The sequence below is a fragment of the Centruroides vittatus genome, unplaced genomic scaffold (genome assembly GCF_030686945.1).
Source record: "Centruroides vittatus isolate TY-2023 unplaced genomic scaffold, ASM3068694v2 contig_923, whole genome shotgun sequence".
Classification (NCBI taxonomy): domain Eukaryota; kingdom Metazoa; phylum Arthropoda; class Arachnida; order Scorpiones; family Buthidae; genus Centruroides; species Centruroides vittatus.
The window spans coordinates 876,657-903,340 of NW_027122610.1; the positions used below are offsets into that span (position 1 = coordinate 876,657).

General features: G+C 30.3%; 1 protein-coding gene across 4 annotated transcripts in view; it reads left to right on the forward strand.

Moving 5' to 3' along the window:
• The window catches only part of LOC136984558 (solute carrier family 4 member 11-like), a 192,306-nt gene that overhangs the window by 129,220 nt on the left and 36,402 nt on the right, over positions 1–26,684 (forward strand). For all 4 annotated transcript variants that reach the window (XM_067281598.1, XM_067281600.1, XM_067281599.1 and 1 more), the window contains 4 exons: positions 4,637–4,706; positions 4,775–4,859; positions 5,184–5,307; positions 10,387–10,587. In XM_067281598.1, coding sequence (XP_067137699.1) covers positions 4,637–4,706; positions 4,775–4,859; positions 5,184–5,307; positions 10,387–10,587 — 480 coding nt within the window. The remainder of the gene's footprint in view (positions 1–4,636; positions 4,707–4,774; positions 4,860–5,183; positions 5,308–10,386; positions 10,588–26,684) is intronic.

Consider the following 26,684-nt stretch of genomic DNA (forward strand, 5'->3'; position numbering starts at 1 on the left):
CGTGTTATTTTATCCTGCACAGTTACATTAATACAATATTATGACATTAAGAACGCCTATAAATTCTTTTTTGAGACTCTCAGCATAGTTTCACATATATCTTAGAAAAGATATTTCATCAGGTAGTATGGAAAATAATGTAAATTAGTTTATGCCAACTTTATATGCCGTATGAATGCCCTCAATTTACAATTCTAAAAGACAACATTAATTTTATTCATATGAAATGAAGTGAAGATTTTATTCATATAATAAATTTAATTACCTATAATTTGAGAATTTTTATTTAATATGTAATGATTGCTGGGTTTATATTTTTAAACAGAATTTTAAACATATACTTACAGTTTTGGGGCTGTAATTTTCAAATTGCACACTTGTTCGTCCGTCTGTTCTTCCTTAATCTCGAGAACGGAATTAGATAGATGAAAATCGATACCACATATGGAGAGCTTAAGGGTTAGAGGTCCCAATTAACTGGAACTTCTAGTCTGGACTGGATGTAACGTGATTTTTAAAAATTAAAATATGATTAAAAATTGCAACCCCGGTCACAATAAGTAATTGCTCGTTCAATATTAATAATCTGCTATAGAATAGAACAATACTATTTTTATTTTTAAATATAGCCTATAAATTTTAAAGATTTTTCGGGGTTTTCGTACGGCCAATCAGTCTCTAACGTGAGGTAGCGATTTGGAACACAGTTTCTTTTACTAGACCCGTGTGTATGGGAGTTATATTTATCAAAAGAATGCACTGGAGTCAATCAGGAAATATAAACTGCAGAGTAAATTCAGAACAGCTGAATTCACACCCGACAGCATATCATGCGTGACATTTATATCTGAAAGTTTCCAGGTCAGAAATTTTGGAAAAGGTGGTAAATGTAGCGTTTGTTCGGTTAGTAATCACTCACTATGCTTTGAAGATAAGTTGAGAAAAGAAAGATAGCCGACCGAAGATTAAACAAAACAAAAAATAAACTATTTCATAGATATAAAAGAATGAAGATAATATAATGAATTACATATTTATTTTAATTAATTATGAAACAATAAATATTTAATGTTAAAATTTACGTTGAATTATTTTATTAAATCAATAAATAAAGCGAATAAATATTAAGTTTATTTCGAAATTTATACATTTACATTTTAGTAACAAAAGAAGTAATAAATTTATTTCTTGTACACTGCATTTTGGCCAAATTTACTATACAAATTAACAATGACAAACTGTTTCATTTATATTTAAATATTTAAATATAAATTTTTTGTATAATGACAATTTTATTGCATATAGCAATAATATAAACAGCGTACGAGCAAAAATTATGTGACAATGTTACAATGTTGGGCTGCAGTTTTTAATCATATTTTTATTTTATTTTATCTAAAATATAGGGTAAATGATGGTTAGATGACGAATGAAAGGTCTGAAGCTGTGAGTGTGAAAACAAATTTTATTTTTTAAAAAAAAATTGACTAAACTTGTGTTTTCTTATTATACCAAATAACACAATAACAGGCAAAATTAGGAAAAACAAAACATAATTTTCTGCTAAATCACCATTTTACCCTTAGATGTGTGGGTTAGTTTGTGAACAGTTTATGGATGAACTCTCTACCAGAACCTATTCTGTTATTTTTGAACGTTACAGGTTAGCTCATTATTCAAGCTTCTAAAGTATTATGTACAAGAAACAAAAGTCGTCCGCTAATCTTAAGATTTTTGATGTTGCACTAAATATAGACATTCTCTAAGTCAAAAAGAAAAATATTCGATTTTTCACTTATATTTATAGCAATTGCCCGTAAACAGCACACACAACAAGCATAACTTTCAATTAACACAATATATCTATATGTGGCGCTTACCTTTATACAATTACGCGTGTAATTACGCGTGTTCACTAACTCTCCCTTATTTACCCTATGCTCTCAAATTTAGTATAGTGCTTTTCCCCTGTTCCTCATACTTTTTTTCATAACAATAGTTATACTGGTAATCTATCTAACTCCGTTCTGTAGAAAGTTTTTGAATTGAAATCACGTGACTTCCGGTCTGAACTAGATTTTAGTGTACAGTTAATCGAGACCTCCTGCCCCTAACCTTTCCACATCAGTCTCGATTTTCATCTATCTAAACTCCGAGATGAAGGGCGGACAGACAGAACGGACGCCAATGGAACTTTATACGTCTGAAATTTGAAAATTGCAGCCAAATAATCAAAGAAGACATATATAATAAACTATTTTAAGCTATTTTTTTTTAAAAAAATAAAATATATATTAATTTAGAAGTAAATACTGATTAAAAATAAACATGAAATATATAAAGTTAAAACATATTCTTTAAATACAAGTTAATTTAAGTAGTTAAGATGATAATCAGACAGTATGAAAATTTAAAAAATCATGTTTTAAATATGTCTTACTCATAATCATTTTGAGATTCATTTATGAGTAAGGATTCAATTTTTTTTTTTAATGATATAATACAAATAAATAAATAATTATTTGTTAAGAAAGTGATTATATATATATAATTTATTTCTTCATTGTATTTATTCATTGCATTTAACAGCGAATAAATAGGTTTATGTGACATTTTTTAGAAGCTAATACATATTTTATATAATGTAATTCATTTGTTTAGTGTATATTTGTTTTATAACTGCTGTTATAAATTTTCTGTAATAAATAAATATTGTAAAGTGGTTGTATTCTAATGTAGCGATGGCCTTACAATTCTTCCTCTGAAACATTCTAAACTGATTATACAGTATAATATCTAATATCCGCGATTACATTCTGTGAGAACAGTTTCGTTACAATTAATATAAGATCTGGAATTAATTATGAAAACATGAAATTTTAATTGTCTCTGATTTGTACTGAGTTTTTTTTATTCAATGAACGATAACTGACTAACAAATATTCATAATAGTAATATAAAATTTAATTTCATAAATGTATGGAATTATATATATATATTTGTGAAATTAAATGTTAGATTTAGATACTATATCTAAATATATTTTCATATATAGTAATTCAAGAAGGTAACCAGGCAAGGGCGTCGCCAGCCAATGGGCCAGGGGGGCAAGATGATATAAATTGATAGAGGATATGAATTGTATGTAGGTAAAATAAAAACGATTTATAAATTTTAAGAAGCTTAAGAAGATTATTTTAATTAAAACATAATCTTCTTGGGTTTTTCGCGCGGGAATTATAAATCGGGCAATAAATGACTTAGCATTTAAATAATTTTTTTCGCATGTCTAGGGGGGTAACTGCCCCTCTGCCCCCCTCTGGCGACGCCCTTGTAACCAGGCCTGTCTAATCATCTGACAAGATTTTTTAAGATACACTTTCCGAAAAATAAGTAAAAGACAAAAAATCGCAGAGGTTTAAAATTTCAGTATTTATTGTTTAAAATATCGTCAACATTAACAGATTTTGAAACTTCTCATTCTATTGCTATTTTATTCTTTTATGTATTAATTTTTTCCTGTTTTTGGGAACACTAAAATTGCCTGTATTTACGCCCATCAAAGGATCTTCTAGGCTTGTTATGAATCGCCGGTTTTTGATGGATGGGGACAATATGTCCCTGCCAGATGGCCCATGTAAATTTTTCGCGCCCGAATATGCTGACTGGCTATTTATAATTTACACGTCATGAAATTATATAAGTAATATGTATCTAAAAGTGCATATGACTATTTTAAGAGTTAGTAAAATCTATGTGGATTTAATTGGATTTTTGAAACGAGACACCTTATGTGTGACCTGTTTTGTCCACTGCGCATTATGTGCATAGTGGACAAAACAGAGGTCACACATAATGCGATGTCTCGTTTCAAAAATCCAATTTAATCCACACAAGTATGCATTATTTACTGTACGTAATGCACATAGCGGACAAAATACAGGTTTCGTATACGAAATGGTTTGGTTATAGTCAACTAATAACTAAATGGTTGAAGATTGATAACTCTGCCTCTACCGAATTATTCATAAAAATTCGAATTAAGATTTTACATAGCAATACATCGAGTTACTCCTTAAGAGTAAACACTACTTTATTGCGAAGATATTCGGCTGATGACTATTCGACGAATTTTTAATATAATGCCGATTTTTTCATATTAGTTCTAAAACATTCCAATGATATAATTGCATTATTAAATCTCATTAAGCCATTATCTAGTCTAATCAGAATAATTTTAAATATCTTGTAAGATCTCTCAAATTTTTCCTTGCAAAAAATTCTAGTTAGACAGTCATTTACCGCAGAAAAGATGAATAATGTAATTTATATTATCTATATGTAAAAATTTAAATTATTTCATTTTATGAATATTATCTAGCTAAAGAACTGTTGAAATTTATTAATAGATTAAAAATATAATTTTAATAAGCTAATAAATATTAATATTAAAACATCCAATTTAATCAACTTTGTAAGGCTTTAAACTAGTTAGAATCTTATTAAGTCTCATCTCAAGTGTGTATTCGTTTCTAACGTTCGAAATTTATTCACAATTTATAATCTAATGGCAATTAATTTTGCTAGTTATAAAATATAAAATATATATATTTCTAAATGAATGTTCAAATTTCAGGTTTTGGATGACAGAGAACCTCTGACCACAATAACCGAAGCGAAGGACACACTCTTTACTCACGAATCAGGTAATAGTAACTGTAGCAATATTTGAATTCTAAATAAATCTAAATATTTCGCTAATTTTCATTTTTAGTGCATTTGTTATCGCGGACGATCCAAGGAACATATTACAGCGATGGAGGTGGATTTGATTACGATCAATCTTGGGTCTGTGCCATGTAAGTTAATCTTTGAAACAATTTTGAACGCCGTATTGTATTTTTTTAGATTACTGATAATAATATTTTATAAAGCTTAATTAAATTAGCTGATTTTGAAGCTAAATAACCAAATTATGTATATAAACCTATATAATTTAAATACTTTTATATTAAAAAAAATGTTTTCATATACGTAATGAAAAATTTTTTAGTTAAATTTGCATATTTTTAGTAAATATAATGTAAATTTTTATTTTTTAAGATTATAATCAACTTTAAAATGATTTATATTTTATTGTTGATTGTCGGTTGATTCAAAAGGAAAAAATATTTATAATTTAGGTGCAATCTTCCTTCTTTACATCGACGCCATGTAGCTGTTGCTCGGTTAAAACACCCTGCCAACATGGGCCGAACATTGCATGATGTTCGATTTTTTATTCTGGTGCTTACTCCCAGTAAAGAGGTAAGAGTTTCAGTTTCATAATACTCAAAACATTGCATAAAATTAATTCTGTATTTGTAAAAACTGAGGAAAGAAAAAACAATAATTAGTGTAATAGTTCTATATCACTGAATATACAATCATTAATCGGTAACAAAAACTCGGCATAGCTTAAGTTATACCGAAGACAAACATTGAACATAAATTATGCCTCAATAATTTGTGGCTTAGTTTGCAAATGTTTTTAAAGAATACCGAAAAATAACCTAATAATATAAATTGAAGATGATATGAAAATATATTTAACATTATTATTAACATTATAGACTTCATGCGAGTCAACAGCAAATTCTGGGCGATACACCAGTTTTGTTAATTATGAGGTAATTATAACGAGATTTACGAATATATGATAAATCACATGGATTTAAATCAGATTCAAACTCAAATTTTTTAAGAGTTAGAAGAGTCTCTTAATGCACGACCAACTGAATTAATATAATGCATAACTAAATCAACTAAATTTAATGTCACCGTTTAGTTAATATAAAGAATTTTACAAGGAAATATTCTAGTAGTGGACCTTAGATTATGATAAGTTCACCCTTGCTGAGACCGGAAAAGAGTTAAAATAGGAATATGATCCAGTGGCTAATTTATTTCAGCTTCAAATTTCAGATACGTTGGAAAATCTTGAAAAATTATCTAAAGTTTATATTTTGAAATAATTTTTCTACATTTTAAAAAATAAGCAATTTAACTTGTCAAGCAAGTAATTGTAGTGATTTTTATTTGTTTAAAACAAAAATTATTAATTACAACAAAATACATTTTTAAATAAGTTTGTTTACAAATTTTATATCGTTATAGTTTTATTTCCTATCCTTCTAGAACAGATTCGTTTTAAAAATCCAATATTTCTGTTAACTGGTTGCTTATAACCTAACCTAAACTGAAATACAGATTGTAAAGAAACTCCGTGCCAGTATTTTAAGGATAGATTCTAGGGTCAAAAATAAGCTTAAAATCCTCTATAAACGTTATTCAAATTTCCTCTGTTTATTTCGTTCCTTTGAATACATGGAAATTGAACTTTTAATGCGAATATTAAGCTTAAATTGTTTTTGTAATACTTAAATGTCCGTGTACGTGGAGCAGTTCTTATTAATTATTCTATTTAATTTATTTAGAAAACAAAATATCTTTACATTTTTTAGAAACTTGTTTTCCAACTATTCGGTTTCCCCCCCTGCAAAGTGGATAGACTGTTTTTATTTACATTTATTACGGTAGGGCCTACTCGGGAAACATTTAGTTATCTCAATTTGTTGAGAGAAGTATAAAAAATATAAAATTATTTTAAAAAGTTGACAATTCTAGTGTTAATATTTTGGCGGCACATTTGAAAAGTACCTTTTTTTGGCAGACTAGATCTCAAAAACGAAGCAGAATTTGAAGAGCATTTATAGATAATTATAACTATATTTTTGACCCTAGAACATCAGTACCAAATTTCGTTACATCCTGTATTTTGAACTCTCTTCACAAAATAAAACGATCATTATTAATGATTTAAGTTGATAATAGCTGGAAATAGCGAATTTTTGTAAAGAATATACGTACAGAAATTTTTTTTTACCGTAATTGAGTAGCCTAATTGAAAACTCTAAATAAAATTAGTGCCAATAAATTGCCGTCTAAATCGTTTAGCTTTTATTCGAGTACTTAAATACACAATTAAATTACGATATGAATTTCAAAATTTATATTTATTATTATAAATAATCTAGGAAACTTTTAAATCTACATTCTTACGGTATCGTTCTAGAAAAATTTTAATACAGTATAGTATTTTTTTCAAAAATTAAATTGTGTACAATATTGAAAGTCAATTCAAAATAAATTATTGGAGACATACACAAAACGTAGAACGTGCGTGAGAAAGGACTTATGAATAAAAAGACACATTTTGTAATGTATTGTCTGAAAGAGAAATATATTTTTTCTTCATTTGTACTTAATCGTCCTGGCTTATTTTTAAAAATTGTAAATTATTTTTTAAATTGTGCTGCCACCGCTGGAGGGAAATATTGGACTATTTTACATTGTGAGGCGGACGAGAAGCCTCAAATAAAAAGGTCGACTCCGCCGTGGAATTGTCTTATCCCTCAACTGCGTGAGAAAGGACTTATGGATAAAAAGATACATTTTGTAATGTATTGTCTGAAAGAGAAATATATTTTTTCTTCATTTATACACAAAACGTACTTCGTAGAAAAACTCTGATTTATATCATGAAGTAAATATAAATACAGTCAAACTTCAATACAGCACACTTTTAAATAGTGTCTCCTTCGTAAAGTGCCAATAAGTGGTTTTATTCTAAATGAATCGTCCAAAAATATTATCCGAAATAAAAAATTCTTCAGTATTTTTGAATTACTAAATGTACGATTTTTATTGAAAATGGCAAGATCACGAAATTTCAAACTCAAACTTCAAACTTTCTTTTAGATTTCGTTACTCTAAATAATTCACATTGCTTCAGGTATTTCAATTTAGTGCCATACTAGATTTAGTGTCGATTTCAAAATTTTATCTAAAATTTTATGTAGAATTTTATATATAAAATTTTTGATAAAATATTATCCCAAAGACGTGTTAATATAAATCTATTCCTTTATTTATGAATTGTTTCATGCTTTAGACAAAAATCATATTTCGTGACATTGCTATAGTCCTAAATGATGTATAAGAAGAAATAAGCACACTTTAGTGACAAAGCAGATGCCCACATTCTTGAGTTTGGAATTCAAAATATATACATATATTTTTTTTAATACTTCTTTGGAGACATTTTCGTATTCCCTGTTTATTCTAGAAACATCGGTAAATAATATGAAAATGACAGTCTGGTAATTCGAATTTCAAATAAGCCTTATCATAAAATCATTTATAGACTGTGTGATTATAGATCTAAATAGTTCTAAATAAATTTATAATCACTTATAAATTTATTTGAAACTATTTAGAATGTAGAATTTCATGAGTGAAATTATCTGTAATTTTAGAAAATAAGCATAAATATGGCTTTAATTAAAATAAACCTGTAAAATCTGCACAGGTAAAACACAACAATAAGTGATAACCAGGAAATGTAATGGTTATGAAAATTTGTTTCACCTAATTTATAAATCATACTCATCGACAAAAAACTTTTGCAGCAAGGACGTTTTTGAATGAAATGAAATTTTATTAGCGAGAATATAATGACGACAGTAATAAGTAATTACAATAACATAGCAAAGAGACAATTTTTTGTGGAAAACGGACAATTTAAAAGTACTTTTAGTAACTTGTAAGACATCCTCTTGCCTGGTTGCATGTGGCAATACGGTTGTGCATGGTGGCATACAGGCACTGTATGCTATCTTGCGATGAATTTGTCGACAGATGGCCAAAGCTGGCATTTGGTCTCATAAATGCTTGATGGGCGACAAATCTAGAGATTGGACAGGCAACATGACAAAACCATTCTTGAGAAACTGAAAAATGCTTTGCTGAATTTGGCTATTTGCAGCTTTGCCAAGACAAGTAACATTTGAGGGCACATGATTTTATGAACATGCTACATTACATTTACATTTTCATGTTCTGTCAATGTCCCCAATGGGAATAACTGACTGTCATAAAAGATGGCTCTCCAGACCAGCACGTGAGCAGTGGGAGCAGTCTGACAAATTTGCATACACAGCGACTACTAAGTGTCGTGTCGTACTAGTCGCCTGCCAATAGCACGAAAAGATACTAGATTCTTTTAGTGGTGATATGATAGTGGGAATTTCACCTGTTTCTGGATGGAAGGCAAAGATACTATTGTATTGCAGCTGTTTGTTCTTGTCTCATGGTCAGACTATCATCAGGAGAGAGGATAGTCTGATCTCCTGGTGAACTGTCTAGGATGTCCAGAGTCTGTTCACTACGAATATGTGCCCTGATTTATTCACTGCCCCAATGGTCAAAATGTCATAGATGATGGACAGTTTGATGAAAGACATTATTCTCCTGATGATGCAGCCTTTCTTAAATTCCGTCAGATGTGCATGTCTCTGACTGAATTTCACAGGCATATATTGCGTTCAAAGACCTCCAAGCAATAGGCAGACTGAACATTCTGAGTCCAGTAAACTTCTATAAATGTTACAGGATACTAGGATAGCAAATTTAAGGCACTGGTATTACCCGTCAGGCAATCGAACCACAACTGCAATAGCTTATATACTTATCTGAGACATTGCTGTATGTCAAGTTTGCAGTACTCAAACATTCATATCTGGTGTAAACTTTGAGTGTGAGGATTGCAATTCTATTTTTTGGATTAAAATTTATAACAATTTAATATAATAGACATGAAAAATCTTCAATTTTATATACATCATAAGATTTCGAAATATCTTATCATTTCAATTTTCTGTACAAACATACATAGTGAAGGACTGAAGGATATTCAAAAGTTCTTGATTTATGTACATGAATAGATATAATAGTTATTTATAAGATGTACTTATAATACTGTGCTTTTATAAGCTTTTTATATATTTTAAAAACTCCAAATTTGTTAATATAGTAGATGATTCAATTTATTCTTTTAAGAGTACGGTAAGAGTGCTATACAATTAAAATTCTCTGTTGTGCTTAAAATTAAATATTTGAAGATTTTATCACATACAAATTATAGATTATATTTATTTAAATCATGTTAAAAGAAATATTAGTGTTTTCTATTAATTAATTAAGGGCAGCATCTGTCTAATAATGAATAAACTGTGTATTTTAAATATCCAAAAATATAAATTTCTGTAGGCATGTAGGAAAATTGAATTATTCTTATTAGAATTATTTTTATAAATTTATATAACCCAATATCGGAGTTATAATTTAGGTGATTTAATATTTATTTAATATACTAGTAATTTTAAATAATAAAACCCATAAAATAAATTCAAAGACATGTTTAATATACTGTATTTATAAAATGCATCTATAAATAAATAAATGTTTCAAATGTCTCAATCAGTTTTATATTTTATTTTTAAACAGAAAGGTACAAAAAATGCTCTAGAGACTGGTAGGACTTTTGCAACAATTTTTGCAGAAATGGATTTTCGAAGAAGATTGTTAGAAGTACATACAGAAGCAGAATTTAAAGCTGTATTGTTAAAACATGCACAAGATTTGGCAGCAGAACAAAGTCATTCTGCTAATAAACTTGCAAACGAAGAAGACGAACAGGAAAATAATGTAAGAAATTTATTAATTTAACATTTTTATTTAATTTTTCTACAATGAAATTGAATTTAAATACTAAACAGTGTATATATATATATATATATATATATATATATATATATGCTATGTGTATCTAAACAGGGTGTATCTTAGAGATAGATTCTAGGGTCAAAAATAAACATAAAATCCTCTATAAATATTTTCCAAAATTGCTTCGTTTTCGAGATATAGATTGCCAAAAAGATATTTTTTAATTCCCTGCTAAAGTATACCAGATAATATATATATATAATATATATATTTATGATTCTGTCAATTGATTGAGGTAGGTAAATATTTCCCAAGTAGGTCCTACTTTAATAAATATAAACAAAAACAACGTCTTATCCACTTTAATATTTTTCAGTATCCATCAGCTTTACAGGGGGGAGGGAACAAAAAACAAATAGCTGGAAAGCAAGTTTCTCAATGTAAATTTACTTTGAGAAATGTTTCGGTTTAAAAAAATATTATACAGAATAATTTACAAGAGCTACTCAAAAATGTCTAGCCATTAGCGCAGACCGGCTAGCATGTATTCAAAAGAACAATTTTCAACATTAAAAGTAAAAAGCTTCAGTTTTTACTTGTTTATAACATTAGTGAAAAAGAAACAGCTGTATGTTTTTGTCTGGGGATTTAAAATTAGTTTCTGATATCATTTTGGCAGATATCGCGATCTTGAAAAAACGCTTATAAAGGATTTTAGACCTATTTTTGACCTTAGAATCTAGAATCTAGAATCTAGCCGTAATCTATCCATCTATCCCTCAAAATATGGGCACAGAGTTCGGTTACACCGTGTACTGTATATTTAAATATATTGGTCATTATACGGTGATCAATAAAATTTCGAAGAATTTGTTTCCACAATCTAAAAAATAGAATTATTCTTTTCTTATATATATATATATATATATTAATTTATTAATTAGAATTAAATGTGGGCTATAAAATAAAATCTCAAATCTATATTTTTGAATATTCATATCAAAATTTCATTTTACTTGTATATATCCTAAAATACATTATTGTGCAGCAATGCATAAAGAGTTTGAATAATTTAATCATTTTTAAACTTTTATTTGCTTAATAAATTTTTATATAGTTAATTTTATTAGTCATTTAACTGTGTTTGATGTAACTTAAATAAAAAACACAAGATCAGGAAGCATAATCTGATTTAGAAAACGTTAAAATTAACGTTTTCTAAATCAGATTATGCTTTCTGATCTAAATCAGAAAACGTTAAACATTCTGTAAATAAAAATGAATTACACTGTGTAACTTGTGAGCTATTAATTCTATTCATTGACTTAGCACTAATATGGTCAATAGACACCAATATATACAGAGTATACAGCAGGCACTGTTTGTTGTAATCACTTTGAGCTAGTCTACGATTATGGTGGTTATGATAGGACAGAGTAAATTTTACCTAAAGACGATGAGACAAGCATTCTCTATGAATCAAGGTCAAAATCTAAGATAGCAGTTCAATGATTTTATCGCTTGGACATTGCATTTCAGTTATAAGTAAATTATTGAATAATTTGCTTACACGATTCTTTTGTTGCATGGCTGAATCAGTGATGCTGTATATTCAGGAAAGATTATTATTTTAATGTTTTTTGATGACTCATTGTTAACACGTAAATGGTCTCTACACTCATATTTATATCCCATTTAACTAATCAGTTGTTTAAAATGTTAGAATAGAATAATCCGTCCCGAATTAGGCAGGACAATTCCGATTTTTAAACTGTTTCATAATTATATTCAAAAATATCTAATATTTGTTGCATGAACCGTCAACTCAAAGATGAATCTCATACAAGTTATAGCATAAAAATTTTAATATCCAATCTATACAAACAGTAGCTAAGTTGGAAATTTGTTGCGCAGCTGGCAATCTGTCTCTCGAAGAACAGAGAATGTCTACTACGACCTTGTCACGTACAAATACAACGGTGTGCGGATCAGTTTTAAATGGGAATTGATGGTTTTTTGTTAATTATCTTTAAGGAGATAAAGCTACAGGCAGAGCCGTAATTAACTGTTAATTGCCTCTTCGCTGTAGATCATTATTTTGTAGACAAGAATAGACTTATACGGATAAGTAAAATTGTGGGGAAGTTCTCGAAAGCTTAGACAAAGATGGCGATGGCAAACCTTTTTGAGCTTGGGCACCATACGTAAGCATAATTAGTTTTTAAGATATTTATCTGTGCCAAAGTTTTAGACTTCGAATAAAGATATTTAAAGAAATTTGCTTAATTAGAATAAATTTTAAAAAGTTGGCTGATAATAGGATAATCAGAAGATAAACCAAAAGGGTGATTGAAAGACAGATGATAAATCGAAATTGTATGATACGTTACGTGTCAAATAAATTCTTATGTGCCACTTTGGGCACACTTGTCATAGTTTCGTCACCTCTGGCTTAGAGAGTTCTCTGTGCAGATACGAAGGAAAATGGATCCAATAAAATAAACACGCTCTACGATTCTAATGAAAAAAAGTTTATTTCACGGTCCTTAAATTCAATTTAAGATACACTACACAAGAACACAGGAACCCGAGAACACAGGAAAAATTCATACTTTTCCACACTTCGGGACCCATTCTCACCACGTCTCGCTCGACAAACCAAAAGTACCGTTTCTGTCGTAGAGACCTGCGCAAGGGTTCTAAATCCAGTCCCTCCGACGTCATCGAGCCCTTGAGCTTGGATTCTGTCGCGCCGTGACAGAGCCGTTTGGATAGACAAAAGGTCGACGATGAATTATTGGTTGTTCGTAACATCTGTTATCGATAATATCAGAAAGCTTGAAAACCGACGATTGTGGGCTCGAAATAGGGATTGCAAATTTACCGATCTTTTTATTATCGGTAGACGGCAAATTTTTAAAGTGTTATTGGTTTATCGGTAAATTACCGGTAATTTTTAAATTTTGACTCCAGATGCGAAAATTAGTCCACTAATGATTGTTTAGTTGCCGATTCACCGATAAGTATATCATTGAATCGGCAACTAAACAATCACTAGTGTGCTACATCCAATTCCAATATATTTTGAAGTTGCCTGAAAAATAGAACATGCTGTAATTTTTTAGTTGCCATTATTAAAAAGTGACCATTGCGAGCTTACATTAATAAATGTGTTCCATTTTGTCAACTAAAATCGCTCTAGGCGTTACGGGCAAAGAAACGAATTGCTAAATTGTCCCGCTTAGTGCTGTAATACGCTACTTTAAAAATTGTAAAGAACTGAATCATTTAGAAGATAAATGACATAAACTACTTTACAGTTTAAACAGAAAGATATTTGATGCTCCTGTCTTTAAAAATATATGAAAGTATGTGAAAATAAATATTTGGCTTCAAAAAAATTATTACATGCCTAACTATTTTAATCGAATTTACCGGTGAAAATATCAAATTTTCAATGCAATTTTTAATTGATTACCGGTAATTCAATCCATAATCGGAATTGTTCACGTTACTCTCATTACATCATATCAATCGCCCGTCTGCTTTTTACATTTCAAGATCTGGTCACACCCTCAAAATTACGTAACGCATATCGTAGATGGGCCCCTAATTGAACTAAAAAATAATATACAGCACGGGGTACTGAGCGTTACGTTATTTTATTAATTACGTACAGTACAAAGCAGTGACATAAACAGTAAGATTTTTTTGTAACTCTTTCTGCTCTGTGGTGAGAGACGGGCCGACATATCCGGACGGACCACCCCGAAAAATTTCTGTGGATTATTCGACCCGTTCGAATTCGATCCCGGGTCCCTCAGAGCAATAGGCTGCCACCTTGACCGCTTGGCCATCTGGCCCTACAAACATTTGGCTAACATCGAATAGTGTGGATGCTTTATTTGAGGCTAATATTCGGTTTTCGCCAATTCGATAGGCAATTATTAGGCATTCAGCGAATATAGAATATTTGGAGCTGCTTTTAAACTTAATTGGCAAAATATAGATCATGTGACATAGATGAAACTGATTCTGATTGATCGTGTGTGACATTTTGCGATGTTTATTCTTTTATATGTATATATTTCTTACATATTAGTCTTTGGTCTTCTTAAGTATACAATCAGAATTTGTGCTGTTCTTATTTCTGTATTCAGCAATTTTGATTTTAAAAAAAGACTGTCCTTATTCGCTTGTGCCAACGATAGATCTGACACCTAGCGGTATTAGCGCGAACTACATAATGGCGGCTGCTATGGGTATAAAGTAATTTGTTAGAATAGAAAGTATTCACCCTATCTAGTATAGGCCATCGTCAGGTTTAATATTATAAATGTTCCAAAATGGAACGTACCGTTTTCGAATATTTTACATATTTAAAATTCAAAAAAATAATTTAACTTTAAAATAAATTGAAAGAAGTGTGTATATTAAATAAATAAATAAACAAATAAAACATAGAAAACAAAGCTAAGTAGAAAGAAATGATTTCAGGGTTTTTAAATGCCATTCTTTTTTCTATTATATATTTCCACGCTGTTGGAAGCGCATTAGCATTCATAGCATTTAGGCAACAGTTTTTCATTTTACTTCTATAAATTTCCACCTTTTCCATCTCCAACGCAATGGATGGAGAGTGCACCGTTTAAATGACTTTAGCCTCTTCCCATTTTACAACCGTTCCTTCAGTCTGTGCTATAATTGATAACATTGTGTTGTGTCGTTTGTCAACATTGTATCAAATGCTCTTTTTTTATAAAAATCGAGAATGATCTATAAAAGAGCACCTAATATCTGTAGCTTGCTACGGAACGATAAAGACAGCGTAAAAAAGGAAGGTAAAGCTGGGGTATATAAAATTCCATTTGAAAATCAACAGTTAGGAATCGAAAAAGATTATGTGGGTGTGACTAGAAGAAACCTGGCGGTACGTCTGCGAGAACATACATACAATTTTGACAAAGGACACAACACTATTAGCAATTATGGCACAGACTGAAGGAGCGATTGTAAAATGGGAAGAGGCTAAAGTCATTTAAACGGTGCACTCTCCATCCATTGCGTTGGAGATGGAAAAGGTGGAAATTTATAAAAGTAAAATGAAAAACCGTTGCCTAAATGCTATGGATGCTAATGCGCTTCCAACAGCGTGGAAATATATAATAGAAAAAAGAATGGCATTTAAAAACTCTTAAATCATTTCTTTCTACTTAGCTTTGTTTTCTATGTTTTATTTGTTTATTTATTTATTTAATATACACACTTCTTTCAATTTATTTTAAAGTTAAATTATTTTTTTGAATTTTAAATATGTAAAATATTCGAAAACGGTACGTTCCATTTTGGAACATTTATAATATTAAACCTGACGATGGCCTATATTAGATAGAGTGAAAACATTTGTATAAAAGAATTTTAAGCTCAGAAAAATTAGTTGTGGTGAAACTGAAGTGAATTGTTTGCTGAGAAAGAGCTGGATAGATGTGAAGTTATCAGTTTTAGTATTTCCTCGCCTTCTGTAAGACATCTTTTTCGATCACCACATATTCTAAAATGTCACAAAGTGTAATCATCGTGACTTAAACAACTACGAGATCAACTAGGATTAATGTCGGATACAAATGCGAATAAAACGTTTTGACTACAGAGAGAAAAGTTATTAAAAAGACAACACACAAGTAACTCTCGTACGTTGTCAAGCACGTTATACCCTTTGTGGCAGCCATTTTGGTCGACTCATACGCCACCTATATTTACTGGCACAAGCGAATAGTCATATCATAGTTATTCATTCCATTTATGAGCTTTGCTACTATGAATGATGTGGATAATGCTACTATTCTTTCAAGTTCTTTAAAAATTTCATGTCGTTCTTCCAGTACTTTGTATACTAGTATTTGCTTTTTATGTTGAATTTTTATGGTGTTTAGTTAGTATTGGGACTAATGAAGCTCCTACTTTGACATCAATTTTCTTCATTCATATTAAAATTTTTGAAAAAAGCAACATTTTTCAAAAAAAGCATCAAATAGCCATTAGTTCGATACAGTATTTTTTCCGTCAATTTTACGTCGTTGTTTGCTAAAAGTGTAAAAAAATCCTGAGTATTAATGAATACAATAAATATAATACAAAATTTCAAAATACAAAGATCCAATTTAATGAAAAATTAATTTTGGATGTTAATTTAAACAAAATTTTTATTTAAATATATTACTTATTTAAAAATATAATAAATTAAAATTTATATTATTAACTATTCACATTATGAATGGTAACCTTTCTTGATATTATTTATTTTTTCTATATATGTATTTTTTTATTATTATGGGGAAAAAAGGTGTTAAATATTTGTATTTGCTGTTGTGAAAATACATTTAACAATAATTCGAAAAACTAATCTTAATAGAAGCATAATTTTATTTGATAATAATGGAAGTTTGGTAATTAACGATTTCCAAAGAAATCTGAAAACAGTACTGTATTTCATTCTACCAACAGAAACCCGACACTAAGCAAATACACACCCACAATTGCCGTAAGCCGCTTCGGGCTGATTTCTTTCTTCCAGTTTAATCTAAATTATTTAATTAAAAATTATAATTATTAATTTTAATGCGAGATGGCGCCTAACGCCTTTCTCTAGTGTCAAATTCATTTCTAATCTACAATAATTATATCCAAATTACAGCCCGATCATTTACGGCAGTTGTGGGTGAGTATTTCATTCTTACAGCAGAGCAATTTTAAGTTTATAGCTTCATCAATAGTAAAATAAACATATTTCAATCCCTTTCTAAAAGTGAGGGTCTTCATATCAATCATGCACCGGCCAGTAAGTATATTAATTAAGCAAGGCAGATGGCATCAATGAACAGGGGAGCACCAAAGAAAGCAAAATCAGAAAAAAATGAAAATATTAATAATTATCGCACAAATCCTCATGAACTTGTAGATAAACTTACATTTATTACTACAACCTAACTGTTATAGTGTGGCCCATGTGCAGGATTTGTAAAAGGGTGGGGTTTATTTAAAAAACGCTACTTTTTCATAATACAGCTTATTTATTGACTTTTACAATATAGGTGTATAAAGTAGTATAATACAGTAGACTAAGGAGGAACTGAATGGGTACAAAGCAGTATACAGTAGATGCCCACTAATCTGCATGGATTAGTGGGCATCTACAGAATTGCAAGAGTACTGGTTTATTGACAGTATACACAGGGCCGGATTTACCAATCCAGGGGCCCTGGGCACAAATTCGGCGGGGGTCCCCCTTTAAGAGTAGGCAAATTTGATGATTTAGAAAGTTTACACAAAATACTGTACTTTCAATTAGATTTGAACTAGGAAGTTGTAAATTTCATTTAAAAATAAGGTTATTGTAAACATAGATATATTTTATTGTGTAAAACTAATTATTTTAATTTAACTGAAAAATACCTATGTGAAATTTTTTCCCGAAATTTTCCGATGTTTCATAGGTTTTTTCCCGGGTTTGGTTTTCTCTGCCTGTTGCCCTCATGATTAGGCACACTAGGCTGTCGCGGTAATAGAAAAAAAATTATGTTTAAACATAATTTTTTTTAGTTTTGTGGGGGCCCCTATTTTGTGGGGGCCCTGGGCACAGGCCCCAAATGCCCTTATGTAAATCCGGCCCTGAGTATACACACTTAAAGTGTTTTTAAATGCAATAAATAATGTGATCCATTGCAATTCAATACTGATCTTATTGGAGGCAGATGGCACACTGAAATGCAATATTGTACGCGAAAATGAAACCAGAGTAAGAGGAAAATGGGATATGTGATGTGACTAACATTTTTATGAAAATGAAGCACATGAAAATATATTGGACAGTATGCCAAATAGAAGGCTCGATTAGTAAGATTTTACTGGATTATTTGATCTTAATTTTACTTTTTTTTCCAAATGGGAGGGGTTAAACCCCCATGTGCACATTATTGGTTACATTATATTTAATTATCCATTGCAGAAGGGTGCTATATACTCTTACACTGACCATAATATGACAGAGTTTGTCCATAAACAACATGTCCTATTTTAGATAAGGTGTAAATCCCTTTTCTATTGGTTGTCAAAAGTGGTCTGTAGCCTCACGCTTCAAAATCCAGTTGGAAATTTCAAGAACCACCCTTTTTGGAAAAATTATATGCCATTGCAACAAAAATACAATGGGGAAAATAAAATCTGGTAACACAAGCTACACTTGAAATATACAGTGGAACCTCGCTTAACGAGCATAATTTGTTCCAGAGTCTTACTCGTTAAGCGAAACAATTTTTCCCATAGAAATTAATGTAAAATATGATAATGCATTCCACGCCGAAAAATATACTCAAATATTTTATGTATAATGTTTATTCAAGGAAAATTATACAATAAACATTGTTAAGGAGCGTGAATCATCATCTTTTCTTCTAGCGAAGAATGAACCAACCTGAAATGCGAATTCGATTTGCAGAAAATCAAAAAAATCAGATAATTTGTCCCATAAACACACCAAATGATATGCCAAATTCTTGGGCTGTGCAAAGGCTATAATTTCATATTAGAAATTAATTAATTTGACTAGAGGTAGGCAGTTATGTTTCCATCTTGTATTAAATTTAATAATTATAAATAATTAATTTTTAATTTAGACATTTCTGGAATTTAATTTGGAATTGGCCATTAAATTTAATATGAGATGGCTGCATAACTGCCTACCTCTAGACAAATTAATTAATTTCTAATATGAAATTATAGCCTTTACATAGCTCAAGAATTTGGCATATCGTTTGGCGTGTTTATTATATAACGGGCTATGGGTTGTTGATGTTTATACGTAATATGTGTTGGAAAAAGTTTGGAAAAATGTGTGATCACAAACAACCAGTGGCGTAGCGTGGGTGTCAGCCGCCCGGGGCGGAGAAAAATTTCGCCGCCCCCCTTATTTAGGTATTTTTACAAGATATTATTATTTATTGTGAAATTTTGCCGCCCCCTAAAAGTGTTGCCCCCACTACGCTACGCCACTGCAAGCAACACTAACATGCTAGCTGGACGAGTGCTAGATGGAGCATGCGCACAATTTGGGACTTCCCCTCTCCTGGCCACTAGTTATGCGAAAATTTGCTCGTTAAGCGAGTCATTTTTCACAATTTATCTTGCTCGTTAAGCGAGGTTCCACTGTAGTTTTAAGTTACACTTTTTCCCACAATGGTTCCAATGTGTCTTTTATTTGAACTATAGCTATTCCATTTTATCTAATTTTCTCCAACTCTTCTGGAAGACAGATATCTGAAGAGCCAGTTCTCTCCTCCCAGGGGCAGATCCAGTTTTCTGAGCCCTAGGGTTTATTGAAGTCCTATGGGACCCCATTTTTTGTTAGATTAAGAATCTTTAAATTGAGGTTTAAAAATGAATTTTAAACCCCAAGTTAGACAAGGGAAGGGGAGCAGTTGAACTTCAATGCACGTCCGTTTTATTTCATTAAATTTTATAGTTTATCATTTTATTATTCATATAATGATAAAGGTTTTGCGCAGAGATTTGAGTTTTGTTGGACATCCAAAGAGGGGAGGGGTTATGAAAACTTGGATAAACTGGGACAATGGGGAGAGGGGGATAAAAATTTCAAGAAAAATGCAGACATAATTTATGAATAGCCTCTATGTATAATTAATGTCTTCGAGACACTGAAGTTAGATTGATAGTTTTTAAAACATTTCTGAACAATGGATAAAAAGTATTACAAATAGTGCTTTCACTTAGCATATACAGTAATGTTGCAAGGAAATTTGTTAATTTAATTTACTAACTATAAAACAATCAATGTATTGTTAAGTGCAGTATATATATCCCCCCGTCTCTATATGGTCATTTCTTATAACCCTCCCTCTCTAAATCGAGATTTGCGGTTTATAGATGAACACATAGTCAGACATGGACTGATCAAAAATATCAGACAATTTTTTATAGAGAAACTACTAATAGTAGTGATGAGGAAGCAATGGGAGATATTTGACTATATCTCCTGGGCTAGAGCTGCAGCTGGCAGCATAACAATTGTCAGTGAAAAGTTGAACTACATTTTGCAGCATGTTTTTCCTCTGTCCTCTTATTGTGAAACAGATGAATTGAAGGACAATGTGTTTGCATCAAGTTTTTCTGGAAACTTGGTTGGATGGCCACTAAACATATGAAATACTTCAAGCATTCAAAGAAACATTATTCAGTTAGTCCAAGACATTTAACAAATGGCTTCATTTCAATTGATGATGACCCATACACAAGTTGTCCTTTAATAACATGAATCAATAAGACTACTGACTGTCAGAAATGTCTTCATAAATGATTTTCTGATAACTGGCTTCTGCAACATGACTATATCACATATCACACAGTCCTGGTGTAGCAGAATTTTTGGCCAAGCACAGTATCCCGATAGTTCCTCGTCTATCTTAGCAGATTTGGCTTCCTGCAACTTCTTCCTCTTTCTCAGGCTCAAAGGCATTCTAAAGAAGAAATGATATCAAGATATCACAGAGATACAACTGAACACAACAAGACAGCTGCAGGTTATTCTCAAAGAGATTCTATTAGACATTCCTGGAAAAGTGAAAGACTGCTTCCATACACTCTAGAGCCACCATACTCAACCTTTTTTTTTTTCTTGGGCCACATACACATGATAGCTATTACATGTGGACCGCAACATAATGATTATAATAAAAACATACATAATTTCTCACTCAACCTAGAAAATTAGTGTGACTGTTGATATTGCAAACATTTTTTCACAATTTTATTTAAATCAGGCTTGTAACTGCTGCATGCTACTCGTAAAATGGCATCCAGGTGTGAATCAGTAAGCCTGTTTCTATAATGTTCTTTGCATATTTCATTTTTGAGTATGACGTTTCACATAGATATGTTGATGCAAACAACGTAAGTAAAATTTGAGCACATTTTTTTACAGTCTTATATTGTTTGGGCACTATTTTCCAAAAGTCAATGCAATTATTTTCTGCTCTCTTTTGTTTAAAAATAGCTTCCAGGTGTTTATTGTTCTTCATCTCAATAAATTCGTAATAACTCTGCATAATTACATGCCAATATATCAGCCAGTTGTGATATTATTGCCAGGGATTTTCAATGAGCAACAGCATATTTTTTTATTTTTCTTAGATCGTGAAATCTATGTTTAAATTCCTCGGATAGCGCAGTTAAAAAATTTGAAAAACTTGTATAGTTTTCTGGAGAATTATTAATACTGTCTTGTTTAGCTTTTGTCATGGTTGGAAAATTTTGCAGTATTTTGTTTTGTATTTCTTGGTAACAAATGCTTAATTTTTCTTAAAAGGCAAATATTTTATTTGTCATCTGTGAAATTATTTTCACTCTGTAAATCAGTATTAAGACTGTTAAGCTTCTCTGTAATTTTGCACAGAAAGCTACAATATACCACCATTCGTCATTTTGCAGTTCACTGTAAATTGTATTATTTTGCTGTAAAATCAGCATTATTTCTTTTCACAAAGAAAAAAAACCTTTCCAGAACTTTCCACTGCTAAGCCAACATACCAAGGTATGTAAAAGAACATCACTGTATTGATTACCCACTTCCTCTAAAAGACTTAAATTTTCTGTGGTTCAGTTTCTTGTGCTCAGATATAATTCACTATATTTATGACAGTTTTCATCACAGTATTTATTTCAGGATTAGCAATACGAGAAGCCAAGTTTTCCTGATGAATGATACAATGAAATGTTATTAGATTTGTCAAATCATAATTCTGTTTCAGTAGAGAAATAAATCCATTTTCGGATCCAGTCATTGAAGGACAACCATTGGTACACACACACACTAATTTTTTATATCTATCTTGTTCTGTTCTAGAAAATTGCAAATAGTATCGAGATAATCTTTGCCCTTGGTCTGGCCCTTTATTGGAAGGAATTTCAAAAAATCTTTGCAAATTGAATTTTGTTCTGTACAATACCTAACAAAAACAAAGCATTGTGATGTCGCTGAAATATCCATGCTAGAGTAAAAGCTAAACTAAAAAACTTGCAGATTTTCAAGTCTTCAATTACACTATCCCAAATATGGTTTGCAATATCTTCAATACGTCTAACACAGGTAGAATCTGAAAGCTGGATTTTTTTTATTTCCAAAATTATTTGATTTTTGTTACTGAATTTATCAAACAGTACATTGGAAGAGCTTTAAAAACATTTCTTCACAATTTCAGCATCAGTAAATGGTTTCGTATGTTTACCAAATATATAACAAATTTCATACGATGCCTTTGTTACAGCTGCATCTTGTGCTATTGCCACAGACATAATATTTTGTTGATGTTGCAACAACTTTTTAAAAATAGCCAATTTCTCACGTCTTATGAGAGATCCTGGAAGAAAAGTATCATTGAACGATTTGTATTTAGTGTTAAAATGACGAGCAATATTATATTTTTTTAATATAACACTTTCACAACAGATCAAATGAGTTGCTAAACCGTGTTTGTTTTGCACTACAAAATAGTCAGCTTCCCATTTGTTTTGAAACAATATTTTCATTAGACATTTTTCGTTTGTATTTGGGAGAAACACTCCTGACACAGTTGATAATTATAAATTACAGTTTCTCAAATAAAATGGTCGTTAATTTGGTGTGATTTATTGTTTACTCAATTATAACTCTTAAGGTACTTTAACAATAATTACAGAGTGGCATGAGACAAGCAAAACAAGTTATGACCTATTATGACTTACGATTTTAATATCGCATGTAGGTGCTATGGGTCTCAGTAAATTACTAACAAGTAAGTCTAGCTCTACTTTTACTGTCCCTTGTGGATCGCCGCCTGATGGCCACCACATGTTCACAATACTCGGACATCTTTTCTAAGAAAGAACAAAAGGGACTTAGCGGTGTGGGCGGAGTAACCGAACCTATTTTTTGTCATGAAAATTTCAAAATTTACATTTTGACTGCATTATTTACGAGTCACATCCAGGCCACTCACAAAAACTCAACGGGCCGCAGGTTGACTATAGTGGCTCTAGAGGGTTGTAATTTGAAGGAGAAAACTCCCAGTAATTGGTAATTGCTTTTGTTTTCCAACAATAATTTTTGTCCTAGATATTTCTGATCAGTTCTCATAGACAGATCTAGGAGTAAAGCTTATGGGGAAGTGATTTTTAATGTATGTAATAAAATAAAAATTTTATTACTTTAATCACTAGCCTACTTAAACTAAACTTAATACTAAACTTAACATAAAAATGTAACAAAATTAAAAAGAAATGATAAAAATATTAAAATATAAACATTATTTTAAAGAAATAATGAAGCTCTTGTAAACAATAAAAACCCTTTTGGGGGAAGATGCTACACTTTGGATCAATCTCATAATGTGATCCTTCTCTCAAAATATTATATACATATTCAGTGAATTGTTGATAAAAAGTCAAGAGAATAATTATACTTAAAAATTCACAAAAAATAAAAGAAACAATAAAATAATTTAAAATTGTCTTCATATTTCATCTTTTTTTACACCTTAGGACCATAACAGTTTTTGGAGGAGTCAACCTTTATCTTGAGAATCCCATCCACCTCAACATACAAAATGCATTAAAAAATTTCCTCTGGTGATGGCACAATTACGAAAATGATATTGTTGATAAAAAAAAGACTCTTTTAATTTATTTTACTACAATTGATTTCAAAGAGTCCGAAATATTGGTATGGACTCTGTCGCAAATTGTACCTTTTACTGAAGAGGGACTGGCAAGAATTCTGATCTAAAGTGCATTTTAAATAAAATATCTGAGAATTAAATTGTCTTCTGAGTGATTCTTGAACTCAGGCGAACATCAGATTCAAAAGATATAACATTTTGGATTATTTGTTCAAAGAACCTCTTTTAAGTGGTTATAAAAGTGTAACCACAGTAACCACTTAAAAGGGTGGTTATAAAACCCCGTTTTAAGTGGTTACTGTTTTTTCTATTTATGTGAATTTTTTTAAAATTCTTATCGTTCTATCTTTCTATCAATAATATATTTTTTATAATTGTGCCATTGTCAGAGGTAATTTTTTAACATTTTTTACAGGGTTTTGGAGTTGATGGATCAGACCTCCAACTCTGACTCTTGCCTCTAAATAATACTTTAAAAAAATATACTTTGATTATTTTAACCCACAATAGCATCAGTACCAAGTGAATCATCAGGATACTTTTTAAGCACTTTTTAAATGAATTATCAAGTATTCCTGTTGAAACTGAAAAGCAAAAGCATTTGTCTTTTTTTCACTGAGTTTTTCATTATCACCACCATCATCTTTATCTTCAGCCACACATTAATATACAAAGTGTTTTCCATCTGTGGTAAACTAGATTTAATGAGTCTTTGAAATAAAAAATTTAGGATTAGCTAATAATTAGGAATGTATTCAAACATAAATTTCCAAAAAGAGTCAACAGTAATTACTAATATGCAAAGAAAGATCATGAAGTAAGGGAATTATCATAAAATAAGATCTTCCTTTATGGGATCTTCTATAATGCAAGATAGAGGTTAGCACTCCTATTAGGAGCTTAATGTAAAGTACCTAACAGAAAAACAAGAATTAGCATCCTCTAAGAGAGGAATTTGCTTCTAACTGCATAATCTTGTTGTTTTGCATATTAAGGTAGATGATAACTTCAAAATAAAGATTGCCTCTCCATAAGACTCTTATGTTATTGAGATGTAAAAAAGCATCGATGAAGTGTGAATAAACTTTTAATGTATTTCAGTGTTTTTTCTATTTTTGTGAATTTTTAAAAAATTGTTCAGTGAAATTCAGTTTAGAGACCTTTCATTGCTCTCAATTCTCATACTATATTAGCAAGAAATTATCATTCGTCTAAGGATATCAGAATTTGCATGTCCCAAAACATATAAGTTAAAAAACACTTATAAAATTTCACTTACTGTAATCAGAATTTTGATTATAATTATTATTATTCTCATATAGTCCTTTTCTAGTTGTCTTTTCATGCTGTCAACCTTAACTTATAACTGATAATACACAATCATTATCAGTTACTGTTATCAAATTTAGCCATACTTTAAATATTAAACATTAACTGCTATTTTCTCTGCTATTTTAATATTAACTGCTATATATATATAAACAAGTCCACTAACTGAATTACTTTAACTAAAACCAGAAGATTGCTGAATTCAGGCTAGAATATTATAACCCTATAATTCAGCAGATCATCTGGTTTTAAGTAATAAATCTTTATATTTTTTAATTGTTATATCATTTTAATGTCAGAGTCAGTAAAACCAGAATTTCCACTAATTGTAGTCTCATTTACTTTACTGCACTTATTATTATTCCTTGGTTATTATTATCAGTGTAAGCAATTCTCAAAATGATTACAATAAATTAATTCTGCTATAGCTTTTTATCATTCATAAAAAGTAAACATTTGATTAAAGATGAAAACATAATATTCCAGAATTTCATCTTAATATTCAGAAGTGTCTCCTTCAAAGAGTGAAGGTCACTGTGATTGTTGATGGTGATGTGTACTCAGATCAATAAACTATAACCTTTAAGTTAGTCTCTTCCTTAATATTTGAAAAATAATATGTTTCATATTTTCTTTGGATAAATGACTATGAAAGATTAATTTAAATATTAAATTTTGACTAATCTGTAAAGGGAAGTTGTCTTCACTTCTTAATATTTGAAATTATATCTTGATAATTCCAACTGAATTGTTTTTTTTTTTTTAATTTTAAAGCTAACATTAGTTGTCATCTCTAATAAAAATTAATTTAGCTAAGTTTCTTATTTCATAATATTTTTTGAAGTTATTTTTCTATAAATTCAATAAGCTCATAAGATGTAGCTTATTGAATTTACAAGCTACAGCATCATTTAAGCATCATAAGCTCAAAGTGTGTCTCAAGATTGAGATACACCTTGAGTGCATCTCAATCTTCTATAAATGTGATTAAAAGACTATCATCTTGAAGAGTTAAAATTTTAAGAT